The sequence below is a fragment of the Sceloporus undulatus genome, chromosome 3 (genome assembly GCF_019175285.1).
Source record: "Sceloporus undulatus isolate JIND9_A2432 ecotype Alabama chromosome 3, SceUnd_v1.1, whole genome shotgun sequence".
Taxonomy (NCBI): Eukaryota; Metazoa; Chordata; class Lepidosauria; order Squamata; family Phrynosomatidae; genus Sceloporus; species Sceloporus undulatus.
Window position 1 is genome coordinate 201,292,147 of NC_056524.1, and position 22,008 is coordinate 201,314,154.

The 22,008-nt window shown below is 37.9% G+C and overlaps 1 protein-coding gene across 7 annotated transcripts in view; it reads right to left on the minus strand.

The window, feature by feature from the left end:
* Window positions 1–22,008, minus strand: part of TDRD1 (tudor domain containing 1) — a 41,536-nt gene that overhangs the window by 6,343 nt on the left and 13,185 nt on the right. For all 7 annotated transcript variants that reach the window (XM_042456782.1, XM_042456780.1, XM_042456781.1 and 4 more), the window contains 15 exons: window positions 20,573–20,678; window positions 18,553–18,604; window positions 15,920–16,024; window positions 15,149–15,325; window positions 12,833–12,976; window positions 12,032–12,203; window positions 10,366–10,452; window positions 7,117–7,287; window positions 6,604–6,711; window positions 5,960–6,130; window positions 5,319–5,570; window positions 4,915–5,037; window positions 3,701–3,811; window positions 2,281–2,451; window positions 103–357 (listed from right to left, as the gene is read on the minus strand). In XM_042456782.1, the coding sequence (XP_042312716.1) occupies window positions 103–357; window positions 2,281–2,451; window positions 3,701–3,811; window positions 4,915–5,037; window positions 5,319–5,570; window positions 5,960–6,130; window positions 6,604–6,711; window positions 7,117–7,287; window positions 10,366–10,452; window positions 12,032–12,203; window positions 12,833–12,976; window positions 15,149–15,325; window positions 15,920–16,024; window positions 18,553–18,604; window positions 20,573–20,678 (2,205 nt within the window). The remainder of the gene's footprint in view (window positions 1–102; window positions 358–2,280; window positions 2,452–3,700; window positions 3,812–4,914; window positions 5,038–5,318; window positions 5,571–5,959; window positions 6,131–6,603; window positions 6,712–7,116; window positions 7,288–10,365; window positions 10,453–12,031; window positions 12,204–12,832; window positions 12,977–15,148; window positions 15,326–15,919; window positions 16,025–18,552; window positions 18,605–20,572; window positions 20,679–22,008) is intronic.

Consider the following 22,008-nt stretch of genomic DNA (forward strand, 5'->3'; position numbering starts at 1 on the left):
TAGCATGTTCCAACAACTCAGCAGTTACAAACAAGACTTTTTTTTTTTTTTTTAAATCCCAGATATTTGATGCTAGTGCCATTCAAAAGACAGAAAGATTACCTTGGAAATAACAGGCTACTAATTCATCTGAAGGCATTTTCTGATTTGGAATGATCTCCTTTTTAAAAGCCAAATGTCTTTCAATTAGAATGTCATTTATCATTACAGGACTGCCAGTAGTATTATCAATAAGTTCTACTTCAGCACTATTATTGATTAAAGAAACTACTTTGGCCTGAAGCTTCTTTCCAGCTATGAATGTCTGAAGTGTTGTTGTTGCTTCTTTTGTCCATTCATCATTTACTGGCCTTACACCTAAGAAAATAAAGTGTTACAAAAGCACATTTCATCTTCATATAATGCTTTTGAGATCAATTTTGACACCCTTGCTAGAGATAAGTACCTTTGGGCCACATGCAATTGCTAATTTCTATCATCTACTGAAACAATGACCTAAGTTTTACTTATTGTTCAGCAAGTGAGTCAATGGTTCTGCTCTAAGTAAGAATAGTAATTGTATTTAGCCCACAAAGTTTAGAGACACAAGTACAATGCAACAAGAAAATTATACTGCAAAATTTGCTCCCAGTATTTCAAAAATGCATAAGCCACTTTGAACAGCTACTTGACTGAACAGCTACCTGAGCTCCAGTGCCTTCTTGAGGCTAGAGGTTTGTTGAGAAAGGTTGGATTAAGAGGTAATTAAGGAAGTAATATGAGCATTATACTGTTTTTCAAAGAATAAGAAAATGATAGTGTTCACTCTTCACTATAAGGAAGATTGTAAGCCTGAGGGCAGCAAACCATCTAATTAAAAATAATAATTGTAAAGCCGCTCTGATAGCCTTTAGGGCTGAAGGGCGGGGTATAAATACCATAAATAAATAAATAATAAAAACATTCACAGTAAACACAAACTCCTAATTCTTTGGATGGTACAAAGGAGCAGTCCACATAATATTGTGACATACAGTCCGCCCGCCTCAGGGCTTGACATACATGGACTTGAGCTCACACAGATGGCAAGCCTCGGGGGACAAAATGGTGCGCATGCCATTCAACAACAGAATAATACACAGATTAACATGGAAATCACTCCTCCCTACCCAGGATCACACAATACATATATACCCCCCTCTGTTCCATACCAGCATTCTCTGAAGATGCCAGCCACCGATGCTGGCGAAATGTCAGGAAGAAACCCTTCTAGAACATGGCCTCATAGCCCAAAAACCCCACCAAAATAAATAAACAAATAAATAAAAGGAATGGTTTTACATAAATCAAACGACATAAATTGATTTTTGAAGATGGGACTAGGTAGATTAATTATGGAAAATAAATGGAATGGCAAGATAATGCATTTAATAGGTATTTATGGACCCAATAATGAGACATAAACGTTTTATGAAAATTTGTTGATGCATCTGAACTAAACCTATAAAATCTGGTGCTTATGGGCATTTGAAATGGGGCTGGTGATCCTAGGGGCTGAGCAGACAGGATAGAAAAGCATGAGCTTGGCCCATACTTTTCTGCCCTGGGTGCTAGCCTGAATTGGTCCCCATGATGGGGCCATCCTGGGGACCAACTGGCCATCCAATTCACTGTCACTTGTTGAAATAAATACTTTTTAAAAATGTTACATCATTAATGACCTAGAGACTTGTTGCTTTGTAGTTATCTGAGGTGAATTAATTAATTTTTCTTGGATCACAATTTCCTGGAGAACAGTCAGCAGAACCATTTCTGTTTCCTTGATCTATGCCTTTTACTTTCTTTTCTTTTATGTTGGCAAAGACACATGAGCATAGTCAGAGTCCCCAACAGATGTTTTCCTTCTATATATTTAACATTTTTTATTTTCTATTTTTTTCTCTCTGCCAAACTGAAAGTTGTTTGATCAAAGGAAAACACATCTTGCTACATAGGCAGCAAATTTAAAAACTGATACGAAGAGAGAAGGAGCCAACTGTTGAAACATAAAAAAACCCCTGACTTTGGACTTCTGCATCATCTGTATGCATACGAGTAATAACCCAGTAGTATAAGAATTGCTCCTCTATGCCGTCCAGAGAATGCGATTATGGCTGGATTATCTCTGGGTTACAAATCCCTACACTAGACCATATTTAGTTTCATACTCAGCAAAAGATTACTGATGTTGTTTACAAGGTAAATTTCTATCTTATTTGCAGTTTGACAGATTATTTTACTACTGAAAACCAAGAACTTTACCTGATAGACCACACTTTACTGCCTGAAAAGGAAGTTTCATAAAAGTTGCTGAAATTGGCCTGATATTATCCATAGTAACTTCTTCACAATTTCCATAATCCACAAACAAAACTTGACAGACTTCAACAGAAGCAGCATTTTTCACCAAGGCTCGGTACCATCTACCGTCATCTGAATTGAATGAAAAGCACAAACATTTCATACTATCTAACTACTCAGATTGCACAACATGCAGGCTCCTAGGAATGCCCTAATTCCACTCTGTCTCAATTCCCTGCTCTACCACTGCTAGTAATGGAGAGAAGAATGAAATATATCAGGCTGCTAAGAGTGAGGCTCAACAGAAAAGGAGGGAAGAGTATCACTGAAACATACTGTATTTTCTGGCGTATAAGACTACTTTTTAACCCAGGAAAATCTTCTCAAAAGTTGGGGGTCGTCTTATACGCCGGGTGTTGTCTTATAGGATGAGTGCTGAAACCTCCAAGCTGGACTGGAGAATCTGCGGTCGCCGCATATGGTGGGGGGAGCTCAAAAATGGCTGCGGCCGCATCCCCTCTGTATGTGGTGACCGTATGAAAGCAGCACTATACAAGTATGGTAGAAAAAAATCTTGGAGACAGGGAGCACTGGGCAGGCAGGGAGAGCTGACCAGTCCAAGCAGGCTTTGTATACAACAGGTTTTACTGCTAAGTACCCGCATGTCATAAGCATTTGAATTAAAATTACCATATTGAAATCAAATCTGATGTTTGTTTTTTTTAAATTTTTATTTGGTTTGCATTGGAAGAGGGGTAGTCTTATACGGTGAGTATACCCCAAACTCTATTTTTTAACTGGAAAAGTTGGAGTCGTCTTATACGCCCAGTCGTCTTATATGCCGGAAAATATGGTACATACATACACACACGTACATGGCCCCTACATTCTGAGCCAGCATTAATGTAGCTTTTGGATTTAAATACTGTACACTTCCATACTAAGCAGACAAATTTACTTTCTCTTCAAAAATAAAGTGTTTGACCTTTCTCGTTATGTTATTTTGGTGTATACAAATATAAAACAGATGCATTCCGCACTGATGTTTCTTTCTCTGAAAAACTAAATTTGTTCAACTGGAATTCAGGAAACATGGAAAAATCATGTTCAGAGTTATCAATACGTCAAAGCTTAGAAAATTCTGCAGATCTGTTTTACTAATCTTTTAATTAATTAATTGTAGCAGGTAAATTCTGCTATGCAGTGGAATTCAAAACTGGCTGTCAGAAGAAATCCTAACACATATAGTTTGCTTTTTCAACATAGCAAATATTTAAGACTTCACATACACATATAACCAAACTTCCCTTGAGGATTTATTCCTTCTACGAAACTAATTTATAGGGGGGGGGGATCAGTACCATACAGGAAACAAACTTACCAGAGAAGTAAGCACAACACAGATCACCCTTTGTGACTTTGGAAACATTTGGAGCTGTTTTCTGGCAGTACTCCGCTAAAGATAAATTGAGTTCTTCTAATGCAATCAAATCTGGAAAAGTAAGACTGAAACACTTTACCCTTACCTATCATTTCAGACTGTAAAATAGTTATTAAAATTTAATCAGAGTACAGGTTGAGTAGCCTTTATCCAAAATACCAGGGGATTCAGATGTTGAATTTTTAAAAACCTTTTGAAGATTTTGGAGTACACACACACACACACACACACACACAGAGAGAGAGAGAGAGAGAGACATAGCTTGAAGATAAAACCCAAGTGTGTTTCTTACACACATATGCTGGAGGTAATTTTATACAATCTTTTACATAATTTTGTGTATGAAACAAAGTCTATGTGCATTGAACTATCAGAAAGCAAAGGTATCACAAGCTCAGCCACCCATGGAAGAAGGTTTTTATTTTGGAAGATTTTAAATTTCGGATAAGGCATATTCATCCTGTAATAGTCTTCCATTCAGTATGTAACTTCAATCAATTAAAGCTTCATAAATAGAAATTATTTTTAAAAATTACATCGATCAGTACTGCTGTTGCAATAACTACATAATTATATGGCATGAGGTGTAAAATGTTTAGAGAAAAAGTAATGAACTTTAATGTAGATTAAATAAACAGCTATAAAGTAATGTCAGGAAACAGCTAATGGTATTATGCACTCTGTCACACTTCCCTACTTCAACAATCAGAATGTGGCTTACCCTCTGCATTGGACAGCATCTATTAACCTTAGCCAATACTATCAATAGTAAAAAATTCTGGGAACTGCAATCCAGCATCATATGGGCCACATATTCTCTACCCTATCCTATTCTAGTGTATTAATATTTTAAATGAAAAACCAGCAAGACATTAATATGAATGTTATGTCAGAAGAAAAAACACTTTCCAATATCTTTTCTATCTTGAAGAAAAAGCTAAGTGTAATTATTTGTATAATCTGCTGTGTGAGTGAAAGAAAAGCAAGACAACACCTGTGAGATTTCTGACTGTTATTTAGGTATGTGACCAAGACAACCATACATATGACAGGATCCAGGAACAGGAGCAGTTACCAGTAAGAAGCCATAAACCTCTAAACTGCAATACCAATGTTCAGGATAGAATATTCAAAACAAACAAGCAAAAATGTACCGTGACTGTTTAACAACTGGCAGTAGAATTCACTGGGATTGTACAGCACACACACCATGACATTTACCACCTGCTTGACTGTTAATGTGACCCAGGATGGATCAACAAGGTCCACCTTTTGATCTATAAAAATACAAAAAATATGAATAATCACTCAAATCATTTTTGTTCTATATTCATACTGGTGTAATTATCTCAGTAAATATGCCACAACCCTACCTTTGGTGTAATGAAGACACAGGCAACATGTAAACTTTGCTTTTAAAGCAACACTTACAACTTGTGTTCCAAGGGGAAATGATGGTATAGTGTTATTCCTAAACACCAATCTTTGTTCACTTAATGTGGAAGTCATGCCAAAGCTACACTATGAAACCAGATACTTATTCCAGTAACAAACTTACCACTCACTTCTTCCAATGAACCAATCCTTGTTTCAGCCATTCTCACAGAAGGAGATTCTTCTACCGCATATCCTGATTTCAAAAGGTAACTGGAGACATCTACTATTGGAGTTATTAATTCATCTGTAATTTCTACCACAAAAGTATTCTCCTTCTTATCTATTACTTTTATGGTGACCACTTTATTTTGAAGTAGCTTGGTCATGACTGAAGTTGCTTCTGTGGACCAGGTTCTAGATTTTGGCTTCACACCTAAAGAAAGAAAGAAAGAAAGAAAGAAAGAAAGAAAGAAAGAAACTTCCTCTCTTCTTTTAACCATTCACAAATTAAATACCTAGCTTGTTTCCACAGTTGGATATCAAATATTGCCCTTGATTGACCAGTTTAGATTAAGAAGCTGCTTCACATATCTATGCAGAGCAAGCTAAAGAGTATTGGCTACCTCTAAGGAGACAACAAATCCACTCCCACATGTTTTTGTTTTCCAGTAGCTGTGTCTTTTTACTCAGGTTTTCAGGAAAGTTGTTAGGCACATATACTCAGGGTGTATATGTGCCTAACAAAGAATCCCCATTTTGTGGGGGGGGGGGGGGAAATCACTGTACCTATTCTTAATTTGTATTTATTTACTTTTTTCATACCTGCTAGAGTACACTTGATAGCTTGGAATGATAATTCCATTAATTCAGGAACAATTGGTCGAAGTTTATTTAAGTGAAGAACTTCAGCATTTCCATAGTCTACATAACCCACAAGAACTGTTTTTTCAGAAGCACAGGACAAAACTGATGCACGATACCACTGTTTGTCTCCTGGAAAATAAAAAATAGATTTTTTAAAAATCTAACTTGCTGTAGGTGTGCAAACAGTGATTCTGTTTGCACACCCCAGCTATGCATGTGAAATTCTCTACTCCCAGCCTCCTTCAGAAATTGATTTTTAATTATTATTTTTTAAGTTACAGCTTCTGCTCCGAAAGTCTCTGATGAAGCTGGACAGGAAGAGACAAGGTTTCCCAGCCCCACCCATTCTTCTTTCATCCCTAAAGTTCTTTCCCATTAGCACTCCCTCCTGATTTGCTTATTTTTCTTTGCTCTCTTCCCATCCCCATCCCTCATTAACTTCTCTATTTGCTTTCTCTCCTCTATTCTCCCTCTCACACATAGTGATGACAACATAGGAGAGGAAATGGCTGAAGCCAGGGGCCTCCAGTCTAGTTGTATTCTGAGAAATGTCATGCACACTAAAAGGCACAACATCTAAATACTTTCTAAATTGCCCCTACCTGTAAACTGAGCACAGCATGTATCTCCTACTGCAGGGCAGAAATCTTTGCTAGTAGAGATTCTGGCACAGTATTCATTCAGGGATACTTGAAGTTCAGACAATTTGCCTGAGAAGATAAGTATTTGTGTGAAAAGTGCTGCATGACAAAATCAAAATACTATCTTTAAAGCATACATGGATAAGAAGAGATCTTACTTTTTCTCTTATTCCAAATACTTATTGGATTCATTGGAAGTTCAGCTATTATTGAGAATAGGTTTAGTTCTTTATGTTAACATTTTTGTCAGTTCTCATGGTAAGTCAACTTACTATAAAATGAACAGCTTGCATAAACAATAAACTGGAACCAACATACATTTTACAGGAATGTTTCTTTCCTGACACTTTCTCCCATCTCAAGAGGGAATTCATGCAAAAACCTCTTTAACTTCTTTTAATGTTTTGTTATACATTAACATTTTTTTTTGCATAAGTGTTTACACATCAGCATAACTAAAACACACACACTTACAGCCATTTTCCATCCGCTGACAAAAAAAATCTCCTGGAGTTTGTATATGGGCAACCATACCCAAAAATGAATCTCCTATAGATAGTGAGATAATGTTTGGAGTTAGACAACCACTATGAGCTTTGCTTTCAATTTTCTTTTCTTGAATGGTAAGCTTTTCCACAGAAGAACCTAAGGAAAACAGAATCTAGTATGAAAAATTGATCTCTATGTTCTACTAGCATACCATTATCAGTTTATACTGGAAGACTTATCATTGCCTTTAGGCAAATCAAATGTGGCTGTGATAAACAAGAAGTGAAAATTTTAAAAATTGTTAAGTTTTTACTTCCTTCTGTAACTAGTAAAAAAAGTATAACATTTCTCAGTTCCTTCTCTGTCTTCAGAAGTAAAGCAGAACCTCACTCAGGTGAACAGGATACTTTCAGTGCACTATAGAAAAGAAACCTTCTTGTTCAGTGGAATAAAGTATCCAAGGACAAATTTCAAAGCAGTATTCATTATGATGGGATGCCTGTCACCCTCTTCTTTTTAACTGGTGCTTCATAAAAAAGAGTTTTGCAGAGGGATAGTTTAGTTTTTAATGTCTACCAAAAAAAAAGGATCAAGGTAACAGCCCTACAATCAGATGTGCATTAGTGCAAAATGACATATCTTAGAGCTGCAACCTGTACCTAGAAGTATTAGATTGCTAGGCTCACTTGAAATAACTATGTGACTCTAAGGCGCGTTACAGACCGCCCCTTAGGGGCGGCCTGTAGGCGCACCTTTCTCCACCGGATCGGGGCCTCAGTGGCCAGAGCAGCAGCCACTGAGGCCCCGATCCGCCGCTTTCCGGGCTGCAGGGAAGCGGCAAAAGGCCCCTTCCCCGCAGCCTGGAAAGGGGTGTCCTTGGGGCTTCAAGCCCCAAGGACACCCCGCCGCGGCGGGGAGAAGGAGAAAGGGGCCGTTTGGCCCCATTCTCCTTTGGTCCGTTGGGCGCAGCCATCTGAAGGCTGCGCCCAGCGGACCAAACCAGGAAGGAGCTCCAAAACGGAGCTCCTTCTGGGGTCGCAGAAAGGGCACCCTAGGCGTCCTGCCGCGACCCCAATACGTCACAACCGCGCTGCCTCGTTTGGAGGCGGCGCGGTCGTCATGTATCGATGGCGGCGGCCGTATGGAACAGCCACCACCATTTTGTGCGTGCAGAGCGCGCACTAGGGTTAGGGCAGTGCAGAAGCACCGCCCCCTTTTAACCCTGGTACGTGCTCTGCGCGTACTTTTTAGCCCATCTGTAACGGGCCTAAGAGATAGGGAATCTTTTTTTCTATATCAGTGTCAAAAGGCCTTCCACACACTGGAAGGCATACAGTCAAAATTTATCAGTGATTTATAATGAAAACGGAATCATCCCATTCAAATCATAGGTTTCTAGTTTGCAGCGTAGCATCCTCTCGTTTTAACAGGTTCTATCTCTGAAGATAACAGTCAAGCTTGTAAGCATTGTCATTGTTATCAAATCAGAGAAGTCATTCTGAGGATCCTAGAATCATTCTGGGGAACTCTAGATCCACCAGAATTAGACATACTTGGTTGACAAAAGCCTTCTGGAGGCCACAAGCAAACACAGCCACTGAAGAAAAGCCAGTCTGGACCATGGCATGACCATTTTTGGCGAGAGAACGTCAACACTGACTGCCTCTTCCTTTGAAGCTTATGGTTGAAGCTTATGGTTGATAATACTCAGCTAATTATTTTATTCACTTTTTATTTTATCTTTATGAAGCCTCCTAAAGCAAATACTTGCTAGTCCCTAATGCAATTATGCTGGTCTTATTTTTTTTTATTATGTGTTCAGTAAAAAAATTCCCTTATGAAATAGCTGTGTGTGGCTTACTGGAAGCAATTTGCCTACACTCATTGCTAAGGTTCAGTAAGTCCCATCCATTCTCAGAACATTTATCAGTTTATATATAGGTACCACATATACTAACCATTTGTAGGACAAGGAATGCAATAGAGTACTGTGGATGACTTAACTGGAAGCAATGATCAGGAGCACTCCAACATACAACTCATTATAGGTTACACTTTATAAAGTATTTTTGGAAGAGCAGCAATTGCATATGTTAGACCATTAGCGGCAAAACTCAGGAGTACCACTTAACAGTTCGCTGTCTTCTTCTCTTTGACTATTATTGGGCAAGCACATTACAGTAATATTACAGCAGAATCCAAGGTATCCCAGAATAATTTGAGTCTAAACCCCTACCCATCACACCTCAATGGAATAAAAGGGTTGAAAAGTAGATTACTGCTGTGTGGTCTGATATTTCTCCCAGTTTTAAGTATCACAGAAAGGCCAAGGTCAATACAATCTAGAAAGAAGTTCATTTCCCTATGAACTCATTTGGCATAGTCTAGCATGGGGGTTGATAATTTCTCTAAGTTTGAGATATGAGTGTGTGAAGGTTCTCTATGGCCCCCTTCCATTCCTGCTGAGTTGGATGGGACCCCCTGAGATCACCTTTTATCCAAAACAACTTGCTGTCACTACCTAATGATTAACCAGTTACACCTTAGCAATGCACTGGGACGTTGCTGAGACTTCTACCAGTATTTGCCAACCCAGTGAGGAACTAGCTGAGTTAAAGCCAGTGAAAAAGGAGTGCAAACAGGCAGAGTACTTAAGAAAAAATTTTTATTCTAAGGAAAGGAACATTAGAGAAACAGAAGCTCACTACATGGAGGACAAACTAGTCCTCCAGGCACAAACTTAAAGTGTAAGTTATATATTAGTCTTGTCAGCCAAACATTAACATAAACCCAAACCTGATGCCCCTGACTAGCAGTGAGACATAGGCCGAGGTCTTGCTGCTCTCCCTCAGGTCTTTTTCCCCCACTTCACCTCAGCTCCATCCAGAAGATTCTCTCTCAACAACCATCTGGTTGGAAAGTTGCCCTCTCATCACCAGTGTTGTCGACTCTCCTCACAAAGTGAGAGTACCCCCACCCACAGTTAATCCTTTATTATCAGGGGAGAAAGCCAGAAGCTAGAATTGTGGCATCTTAGCCCTTCAAATCACAGAAAAGCGCCCCATTGTAATTTATCCAAGTTTGTGCAACCTATGAATGTAATCCCAAAACCAGCAGACAGGACAAATCAATAATAAACAATTAAAGTTGTCTCTATTAATGCTTGCTTCTTATTGTGCCTGCTTTCCGTACTAATGAAACCCAAGTATTTTTTTAAACCCTCTATGGACTCACCAGTAATTGATTCACTCATCTTAATATTTCCATTCTTTAAATTCAATGCACCTTTCATTTCCAAGAATATTTCATGTAAGTGTTTACCTAAAACAAACAGGTAAACAATAAATGAAGAAACAGGTAAACTGAAACAATCTTAGTATTTTCATTCTTTAAATTCAGTCCATCTTTCATTTCCAAGAGCATTTAAGTGTTCAACTGAAACATACAGGTAAACAATAAATGAAGAAATAGGCAAACTGAAACACGCGGGTAAACAGAAATGAAGCAATAACGTAATGTGTTTAAAACCACAATATCCACCTTCTCCAAGACTACTGCAACCTGATTTGTCAAATCTACCTGTTCATCACACTAACAGCTTAAACTTTAATACTGGACACAGCACTGTAAGAACCACAGATAAGTGATCCACAATAGAATGACTAGTCTTGTTTAAGAAACCATTAGCTTTAAAAAAAGTGAAAGGGGAGAAGGAAAGGGGACAGCCTAGCATCCCATGGAGAGGCATTCGAGTGTAGGAGCAGCCACTGAGATGATTCTCTCCTGTGTCCTCACCAAGCAAGCCTGTAATGGTGGCATGACTGCACATGTTGGAGGAATACCTATTTATTCCAGAAGGCTTTTAAAATGGAATGTTTTTAAAGAATGAGCAGAGTGTGCTGTACTGTTTTAGACAGAACTGTTTTAATTGCTTTTTATCTTGTAATGGCATTTTATCTTTTTAAGTGTAGTTTGAAATAACTTTAATATTGTCAACTGCTTAACCAAATTTTAATGTTCACTTTTTGGTTTTTTCCCTAGCAGCATTTCTTTAAAGCTATAAGCCACCTTGAGTACCAATTTTGGGAGAAAGGCAGGTTATAAATAAATATTATAAAAACAACATGTTTCAAGATGGATGCCTGGGGGATCGAAAATGGCTGCTAAGGGGAGGAGGGGAGAAGGTATATGGAAAAGCATATGAAGAAAAGGAGGCAAGCAATGTGATGAGGGGGAAAGGAAGAGGCATCCAGGGTAGATGGTGGCAATGTTGGGCAAAGTGGAAATGCTAACTACTGCTTTGGGGCAATAGGATGTACACATGGGACCTCGCCATCATAGCTGTTTTAGTTAAATAGCACGATACCCTTATTTCAATTGGTATACAGTAAATGCAGGAAGCTGCTTCTCTATCTAACCCAATATTGCTACTTCTGACTAGCAGTTTTGCTCTAAGGCCCTAGGCCAATCTGTCCCAGTCTTGCTTCCCTAATTCCAAACCAAAGGAAAGGTTCCGTCCCCTCACATAATGCTGATAGACTTACAGAGTTGGAAGAGACCTCAAGGGCCACCAAGTCCAATCCCCTGCCATGCAGGAATACACAATCAAAGCTCCTCCAACAGATGGCCATCAGCCTGTTTAAGGGTGGATCTTGCTGCACATACCATACATACTGTATTGACCATGTGTTTTTATGCACATTATGCATGTCTATCATTTCCCCTTTGCCAAATCCTCTCTAACACATGGTAATAAATCCATAACTTGTGTGTTTTCATACCCATTCGGCCGCTGGGCATCTTGACAGTTGAAACTATCATTTTACTGCATTTCATCTTAACAGTAATTGTTTACTTGAACATTTCTTGAACAAAAAATATTACCACTAATCAAACTTACCAGAATCTGGCAAGGTAACATCTACAACAAAGCAGGGAATTTCATCCATTAAAATATTAATAATAGTCAAGGAACAATATGTTCCTATAAGAACTGGAGCAACAGCATTGCGGCAGATTCCATTCCATTCTTCTTTAACAAAAAGGGCATTATCAGCACAGCACTTAATGGCCTGAAAACAAAGTCATTTTAGAAATGTAAAATATATTTTCTAAATAATAAATATACTAATTAAGTTAAACACATATAAATGCACACAGCATATAGCACAAATGTACTTAAAAAGGAGGCATGAAAATATTTTAAGAATATGTCAACTACAATTTTGTGAAACAGTATTTAAGCAGTTTAAAAGTTCCACATACTATTTTGGAAAAAAGAACATACAAAACAACCTACTGTTCTCATGAGTACTTTAAAATGAGCTGCAGCTATTAAAGAACAGAAAGTGTCATTCTTTATTTCAGCACTGGTATTATTACAACTTGCTATGGTAGAGAGTCTGACCAGGAGTGATACTCTGGAGATTCTGACCAGAGGGCTAGCGAAGACTTGAGTATACCCCAAATAGTCCCTGCATCTCAAGCAATGGTCAAGAAAAGCAGCTGAGCTAAAAATGCATAGTTTCTAAGAGCTAATGGACTATTCTAAATGTGAATGGTCCGTTAGTTCACTTTTCATTTTGAATTTGGGATAATTTAAGTTCACACATTTGAATAAGCACAATTCATTACTTGACATAATATCATAATGAGTACATCATACCAACATTGATCTTTAGATATTAAAACATATACTTACACAGGGCGGGAAGTGAGCAATATCTTTGGGCAGTCGTTTAATTTTATTTAGTTGTACAACTTCCTGGTTTCCAAAGTCAATAAATAGTACATGAGCATTCTTCTTAAGAATATCCACATCATTTATAAGCACTCTATACCAATTCTAAACATTAAAAAGTAATTTCAGATTTAGACAAAATTTAACTAAGGGGTAGCCATTTTTTTCTTTACCAGAACATAGAAAAAACATTTTGCCTTCAAGTTGAAAAATTAATTCTTTTGTTACAGCAATATCATTTTGGTGTGCGTACTTCAGAATAAGATGTCACCTCACTGACCTGAAAACATTCCATTTTACTGAGACAGACACCAGTATTTCAATTATTTCTATTGAAACATGCTATTTTGTATGGAAATATTGTAACTTATTAATGAATACTTAGATCTTGTGGCATCAAGTTCACAGAACTTGCATATTTAAGCATTACTTCCACAACGCTACAGGTTTGTCCTTTATCCTTCACTAGCTAAACAGTTACATGCATGTTATTCATGGTAATATGGAGAGAAAAATGATGGGATGATTTAAATATTGTTGCGTTCCTTCAAATCATTTCCTACTTATGTTTACCCTAAGGCAAAACTATTACAGGGGTTTCTGGGCAAGATTTATTCGGGGGGTGGGTGGGGTGCTTTTGTCTTCCTCTGAGGCTGAGAGAGTGTGGCTTCTCTAAGGTCACCCAGGTGGTTTCCATTGTTTAGTGGGGATTCAAGCCCTGGTCTTCAGAGTCATAGTTCAATGCTCAAAACTACTACTCAGGTACTGTATAAAGTTTATTTCCAAAAATATACATTTGCCCAAAAAAACCCTACAGAAGACCCAAAAGAACCACAGGAGAAGTCAATCTGAATTTCCCTGACTTCTCCTATATTTCTGTTCAGAACTTTTTCTTACATCTTTGTATATTTTCTTTCTATCGGGATGAAGAGGGTTTAATCAGTTCATTTCCTCTTATACTGCTACATATTACCTGTAATGATATGATAGGAGAGGCAAGTTTTCTGAACAGAAATTATTTTCTGATCAAAATTAACTATTTCTTGCAAAGAAAACATATTTTCTATAAAAAAGTGAGTTCTTTGCAGGAATAAACACATGTATTTCTTCACAAACTACCTTCAAATACTTCATGAAGTGTGAAGAATTTCACTGCTGCCCTGATGTTCTTAACCAGATTTCCTGAAGATTGAGAACCTCTTATTTTTATTTTTTGGAAAGAAGTTAAAAAAACAACATTCTTTCATTTCTATTTTCCACCCAAGTAATGATGGAAGGACATATGAAGATTCTCGACATAAACAAGAACTTGTCTTCAGACCCATTATTTTTCACATGAAGAGAATGACACTGGAAGGGATGGGTCTAGGTTTTGTGTGTTGACTAAAACTGAGTAAACCATGACTATGCAGGTCTTGGTAATTCACTAACACATACAAAAGACCATATGTTTGCCAATCCTGCTTGGAGCATTTATGATAAGGAAATTCCCACACGTAATGTAACTTTAGCAACTCAACAATTTTTATCAGCATTAACTAGTAAAACAAATCAGGAGGAAATAATTGTAGAACATTCAATTATAAGACATTTCTCATTCTAACTTATTGGCTACTGCCCTTCCTACAGGGGTAGAATTCAGAGACATAGCCAATTTAGTCTGTAATATCAGTATGCAAAGGCATCTTGTATCACCTTTGAAACTAACTGTGTGAAAGAAGATGTAGCATACGTTTTCATAGACTGAGGAAGTAGACTAAGCTTATGCTACAACTTATTTTGCACAGTTGGTCGTAAAGTTAATACAAGATCTCTTTGCATACTTCCCTTTCTACACCTGAACTTGCCACCTCATGTTTTCCATTTCCATAGGTAATCACAGAGTCTAATTATAAAAATCTTTCCTGGGCATCATTTCATCATGTATCTGAGGTAGCAGACCAAGTCTACAAAGGCCTATGCTATAACTTCTACACAGTCTCAAAGGTGCTACAAGATCCCTTTTAAGTCCTCAGTCACAAGACCCATCCTTCACTACTGGTCATGCTTATTAAGACTGATGAAGATTGGAGTCAAATATCTAGAACATCACAGGGATGCCTAGCCTTGCAGTAAATCATCAAGGTTAAGCCACAGGTACTACACTATTTTTTAGAATCTGGCAAGTGTCAACTGGTAGCCACCATTAATCCTGTGCTAGGAAAAAGGCAGGCTATTAATTAAATAAAATTAAATAAACGAAGTGGTCACTGTGTCTTTTCAAAGGTTATATTTTACCTGATCCAAGGAGAACTCTGCAATACCAACTTCCCCTTTGGTAGGATTATACTCATCTTGAATTACTGCACCTTGATCTTTGAGTTTCACAATAAGTTTGCTTATATTACTTCGAACTTCTGGCGAGTTGATTTGTATATAGAACTCATTAGGATTAAGGAATTCTGTTACTGTGCCCTAGAGGAGAAAAAACTATGCTATAAGAAATTTGTCTACACCAATAAATGTAATCACTAGTATCATTAAAATCACTGAATAGTATTAATATTTTAATCAAAGCATTAGATGTAAAGTATTAGTGTCAGCAGTAAAGTATTATTCAGTATTGGAACTGCCAGCAATGAATTAATATTCAGTAACATATCATGTAGGTTACCTGTGAAAGGAACCCAAAACATCACTTCCCCCAATCAAAATACTACTACACTGCTCCCTCGGGTTACGAAATTAATTCGTTCCGCGGCCGCTTTCGTAACCCGAAAAGCCTTCGTAAGCCGAATTGCCATAGGCGCTAATGGGGAAAAGCCGCGTTTCGTGCGAAAAAGCGCCGAAAAGCACCAAAAATTTTCTTCGTAACCCGAAAAAACATTCGTAACCCGGAACAATTATTTCCAATGGGATTTTTTCGTATCCCGGAAATTTCGTAACCTGGGTATTTCGTATCCCGAGGTACCACTGTATAGTATAAGAACAAAGATGAGGAAGTGTAATGGTGTTGCTTAACATTCAAATGAAAAATCCAAACCTAAAGGAGATGAAAGGAGAACTTACCTCTACTTTCATATTTTTTTTGAGTTCCAACATGTTCAAATCAGAAATCATTGTTTTCTTGTCTTGTCCTTCTGTTTCATTAGTGTTCACAGATAGCACATTTTCCTATTAGACGTAGATGGCTATTTGTTTACTGATCAAAATATGCAGTTATCTTATATGAGTAATATTAAGTACCCCAATTCATACACAAGAAAGTTTTGAAATGAAAGTATGGTTTGGATGATAAGGATAATACCTCTACTTTCCTTCCTCTCTGCAACTCCCAGGCCCCCTGAATTCTCTCTAGGAAGACAGGGAACCCTCCTGAATAATATGGGATGAGGAATGAATATTACTGCCAAATGTAAAGGCCCAGAAAAAAGGCAGATTTCTCAGAGGTTTTTCCTGGGTTTTCCCCCCAAGGTTTCTCTCCACACACACCCTTTTTAAAGGATTATGGGAATGTTGTTTTTAAGAATTATGATTAAAATATTTAAGACCAGATGATAATATATTTACTCCCCCCTCCCCCCATTTTAAAAACTATGTAGCACGTAGACCTTTTGATAAGACCATCTACAGGATCTCCCATATTGCAATTTATGGCCTTGGTATCCTTCTTCTCAGTTCTTTTTATGGGAGTGAGTAAATGCTTTTATGTGTAGTCAGCACTATGAAGCAACAAGGGAGACTGTCAACAATCTGCGAGATCCTGCCATGAAAATGTTGAAGTGTATGCTATTTGCTGATTTATTTCTGCTTGCAATTTTACTACTGTGTATACTGTTATTGTTAATGCCCTACAGAATTGTGTAAGAATGGAAGAGGAGGTTGCTGGTAAATTCAGTGGGATTTGTGGTGCCTGTGCAAAGTGAAATAATTGCTTAGCTAGATAATGAACATATGTGTGAAGATGGCTGGTAGTGCCAGGATCCACCAAGGCCAGCCATGTGAGCAACTTGAAAGGGCTTAGGAGAGATGTGTCGGGGGAAAAGGCAGGAATCCCACTGGTTGTAGAAATGTTTTGGTTTGTGAACAAATGGGAGAAAAGACCACAAATGAATGGGGTGGGCACACACTAACTCTATGTGAGTGTCCGAGGATTACTATAGGTCTGTCTGCAGGTCATACTGTTAACCTCTTTAGCAACCGAAACAAAGCTTGCTGTTAAAATACAGAAGACTGATTTACTGACCCAAAGGAGTGGGCGGCTCTTGACAGACAAAATAAATTTATTTTCTTTTTTACTAATGCTGACAGTTTCTTCTGTTCTTAATCTTTTTGGTTCAATTCTCATCAAGTGGGAAAGCCAAATAGGTTCCTTACAGTTCAGATGTTCCTCCCAGTGCAGGGACATTTGTTTGTTGTTGTGTGCGTTCAAGCCATTTCCAACATATGGTGACTCTATCATGGGATTTTCTTGTTCTGATTTCCCTTGTTCAAGATTCCCCTTTGCCTCCCTTTGAGACTTGATGTGCTAAAGGCCAGCCATGGCTGAGCAGGGATTTGAATCACAGAGTTGGAAGAGACCACAAGGGCCATCCAAGTCCAACCCCCTGCCTTGAGAGGAAAGCCATGGCAAACCTCCCTCTGCCCCAACCTTGCCATGAAAAACCCCATAACAGAACCCTGATCTCCAGAGCTGTACTCCAATGCTCAAACCACTGCACACCTCCATTTGTAACAAAGTAATACTGGAAGAAAAGCCAATTTGTAATTTTCTGAATAAACTATACTTTTGTTATTTCAAGCATGATGCCAAACCACAAGGTATGTAAAGCATGCTAATATTGCTTTTTTCAACTTTTCCAAAAAAAAAAAAAAAAAAAAAATTCACACTCTGCCAAAGAGGGTTCCCCTTCCCATGGCTTCAAAATTTCCAGCTATGTTATATCCCTTGATGCTCCCAAAATGTGAATGTTCCTTCAAGCAGCATTCTGTGCCAAATACCACATTATTCAGGACTGTCCCTCTCTGCTCAAGAATTGCAAAAGGTTATTTCTACTATTTTCTCATGAAACCGACACATTTTCAGTTCCTCTTCAGTGCACCTGCCATACAGGTCAAGCCCTGATTTGCTATATTAACATAACTACACAGATGTTCACAGTAAACTGCTCATGTGACAAAGGTGAGAGACACCCCATGGGATGTTTTTACATATCACAAGTAGATCATTTTTGGGTATGCTACCTACTTTCTCTGAATCACAGGTTACTATAAAATACAGTTGGCCCTTCCCTTACGCAGGGGATCCGTTCCGGACACCACCACACAAGGGAAATACTGCGTAAAGTCAAGTCCCATTAGAAATAATGGGGCTTATTCCCACGGTGCGCACTTGGCACACCGTGTGCCATGGGCACGTGCCCCATTGTTTCTTCCGGGACACAGGAGAAGCTTTTCCGGTACGGCTCCCAGTGTATGCTGGAAGCCGCGTATAGTGCACCCGCGTACAACGCGGGCGCACTGTACTTTAACAACTTTCTACACCCATAATGCCAGCAAAGAATATTCAAGTAATTCCCTGCACATGCTTACAGGAATACAATATTTAAATATACACTTATCAATTCACAAACAATAATGCTTTCCCTATCACCCAACTAAGGAACAAAACGAAAACAAACAAGAAACAACTCCAATTGTACCTTTTTCTTTATTTCGTCCAATGCTTTTGGTTTATCTTCAACTTTATCTGTACTAAAAAACATTTTACTAATTAGCATAATTGCTGAATGGTACTCAGAATGCTACTCGTAGTTCCCTTCCCATGTACTTTAGTAGTCAAGCCTGATCCGTTGAAACTTGAGTCTCTATATTTGAAACTCTCTGTTTAGTAACCAGGATCTTAAGTAACAATCTGATTCTGCTTGTAAGAACAATATGTAAACCAACATTAACACCAGCACTCTCCTTTCTAAATGTAACAAGACAGGAACTGCAAAGCTCTTATATGAGAAGATGCAGTATGTTTAGATGAGGAGAGTGTGAACAGCATCATTACCTACTTAACGAACATAGTGGTTGTCCGCACAGGCCAAATGGCCCAAGTTGACCGTGGCAGGATTGGGCCTAATCCCGCCAGGACAGATGCAGATCTGAAGGATCTGGTTCAGACCCCTGAGTAAAGAGCCCTTACCCTGGGGATAAATAGCTCTGGTTTTGCACTAAGAAACTCCATAGCAAAACCAGGCTGCTCTGATAGTGCCCTCTGATACTCCTTACCTTGCTGGTGTACAAACCATCTGAGAAGCCTCCCAGCTGCCCCATTTCCATGTCAGACACAGGCTGAGCTATGCCCCATTTGCTCAGGCCCAAAGAGTGATTAATCCAGAAATGTCTAATCAAGGCTCAAGTTTTGACATGGTACTAGGAATTTTTACATGTCCTCCTAAACTGCAGTCCTAAACTACAAGGAAATTTGAAAAATATTTCTAAATGCAACCATATCAAAGAAATATAATACTCCTGTATTATCACTATTAACATTATATAATGCCTCTTCCTCAGAACTGAAAGTCGAGGTTGTTTATAAAATGAAACAAATACTATTCTCATCAAATTCTTTCAATGCTGTTACTTATATAACCAAAACAGCAACAATCACACATGAGGTGGAGGTATCAATAAGGTCAAGTTAACCCATTAGGCTTCTCTAAACAAAACAAACAAATCTTTAAAAATCCTCAAGATTTTTAGGCAAATGAAGACTGCGAGTGGCTGATTTGCCACAATGGAAGCACCCCACACTTTTATTATTTCATTGCAAGTCCCACCTGTATACATTCTAGTTGTTGGTTTTTAAAACATTCACCACATCTGGATTAAGGACTTCATGCTTTTAAAGATATAGGTCAGGGGTCGGCAAGCCGCTCCTTTTGGCATGTCTGTTTCAAGCCTTTATCATCAAACTTGTGAGTCAAGTTAGATTGTGAGACTGTGTTGCAGTTACTAACAACTAATCACAAGTAACAACTGGTCATCCCAAGTATGCACATTGATTTTGCATAAACAGAATAACTGAGTGTGACAACGTAGATGTACACCTACATATTTATCTAGAATGTAAGCAAAAGGCTGCATACATATATGGATTCTTTCTGAAAGGCAAGATATACTGTATATCCTCGACTATAAGTCGACGTTATGTATAAGTCAAGGGCAGGTTTGGGGGCTAAAATTATGGATTTTGATATGACCCATGTATAAGTCGAGGGTAAAATTTAGGGGCATGTGACAAACGATCTATAAGATGAAGCAAAGGAAAATTATACCAAATAACTTGACAAAAATTCTATCCACTAAAGGCTGGATAGATGAGCGAGTGGTGGTGGTGGTGGGGTTTCAGTGCTTTCAGGACGTATTATACTTTTGCCTTTCACCAGAGGATGGTTCCCTTTTTATAAGAGTTAAAGTACAGTGCTTAAATTGGCCTATGGATAAGTCAACTCAGGTTTTTTGGGTCAATTATTTGGCTAAAGTTTCTATACTTATACATTAGTATATACAGTATACACTATATAAAGAAGTATAGGGATATCAACATCATAACTGCACTGTATTCCAACATAGGTATTAACCAACTAAGGCACAGCTATTACAATTCATCTTAACTGAGAAGTTGAGAAGTCTTACTCAAATGAATAGTACTTTAATCTATGAACTTACTTCAGTTTAACTGGTTTACAAACGACACTATGCATTTGCCAGTCTTTCTTCTGACAATCCACAGAACAGTAACATATTTGTTTACACTGTGTGCATCTCAAGGATCCTAAAAAAATTAAAACAAATTGTGGAAGCGTTGTTAGTCCACAGTAGGGATGACGAAAGTGAGGCCCACAACTGGCTTTCCCAAACTCTTTTGTTATTGTTGTTTGGTCTTTTTTTTTTTTACCGCTCTTAGCACCACTTAGGACACTCTTGCAAATCAGATCCCATTCTTACAAAACTTTAAAATCTTAGGCAACCCCCCCCCTCAAATCTTTATAAAATCTAAGTACTTTGAATAAATACTCATTTTGCTCCCCTTGCCTCACTCAACAGCCAAAATAGAAACAGGAAGTGACATCAATCATTCCCAATTTCTATGCACCAGTGCAGCCCACCAGGAAGAGGAAGGAATTGATGCCTGATCTATAATATGATTATTAAGCAACTTTTGATTTTGTGTTGAAAAAGTTCTGCCCACTGTATTTACATTAAACAGAAATTCTACAGACACTATAGTCCTATAATTCTAAGCCTATATATCTGATGACATACTGATACTACCATTATAGATTTTAAACTGTTTTTTGCCATGAAACAGGAAATATGATGCATTAATGAAAAGACAGAAGATGTTATTCAATTTATATTGTTTCAAAATCTGTGATACATGGCTATAATGCATAATTTGTAATCATTTTTCATACACATTTGTAAATGAAATAATCAGCTTTCTGAAGCTAATTTCATGTACTCAAAAGTATTCTGCATCTAAGCTTGCAAGTCTTCATTTAGTTAATACACATGCACATTCTTAAACTAATCAGTTTATAACAAGTGTTTATATGAATCTGCCTTCTTTAGTGATGACAACTGAAATGAAAGCAGTGAGAGTTCCCTGGGGCAAAAATCCCAATTTTTTTTCCTATGATCTAAATAAGTTATCTCATTTAGAACATTTGGCTTAAGTGTTATATTCAAACACATTCAAAGCTTTATGTGGAAATTAACTTTATTGGTATATTTGTAACAAGGTAAAGAGAACAGCATATTCTTCCCTTATATTTAACAAAAAAATGACCGACTGGAAGAATTTTTGTTTTTTAGGACATGGCTATGCATATACCTTCGACTTGCCTATCGTTTTATGGTGACCCCATGAACATCATAGGCAAGAAATACTCAGATGGTTTTACCAGTTTCTTCCTTGGAAATATAGCCTACAGCACCTGGTATTAGTTGGCCATCTCACATCCAAGTACTAACCAGAGCTGATCCTCCTTAGCTTCCAACATCGGACAAGATCTGGTGCCTTTAGGCTCCTTTAGAACATATATCCAAAAAGAACTGTATCTAATATCTATGAACAGTTCAGTTTTCTTTGCTGAGGTCTG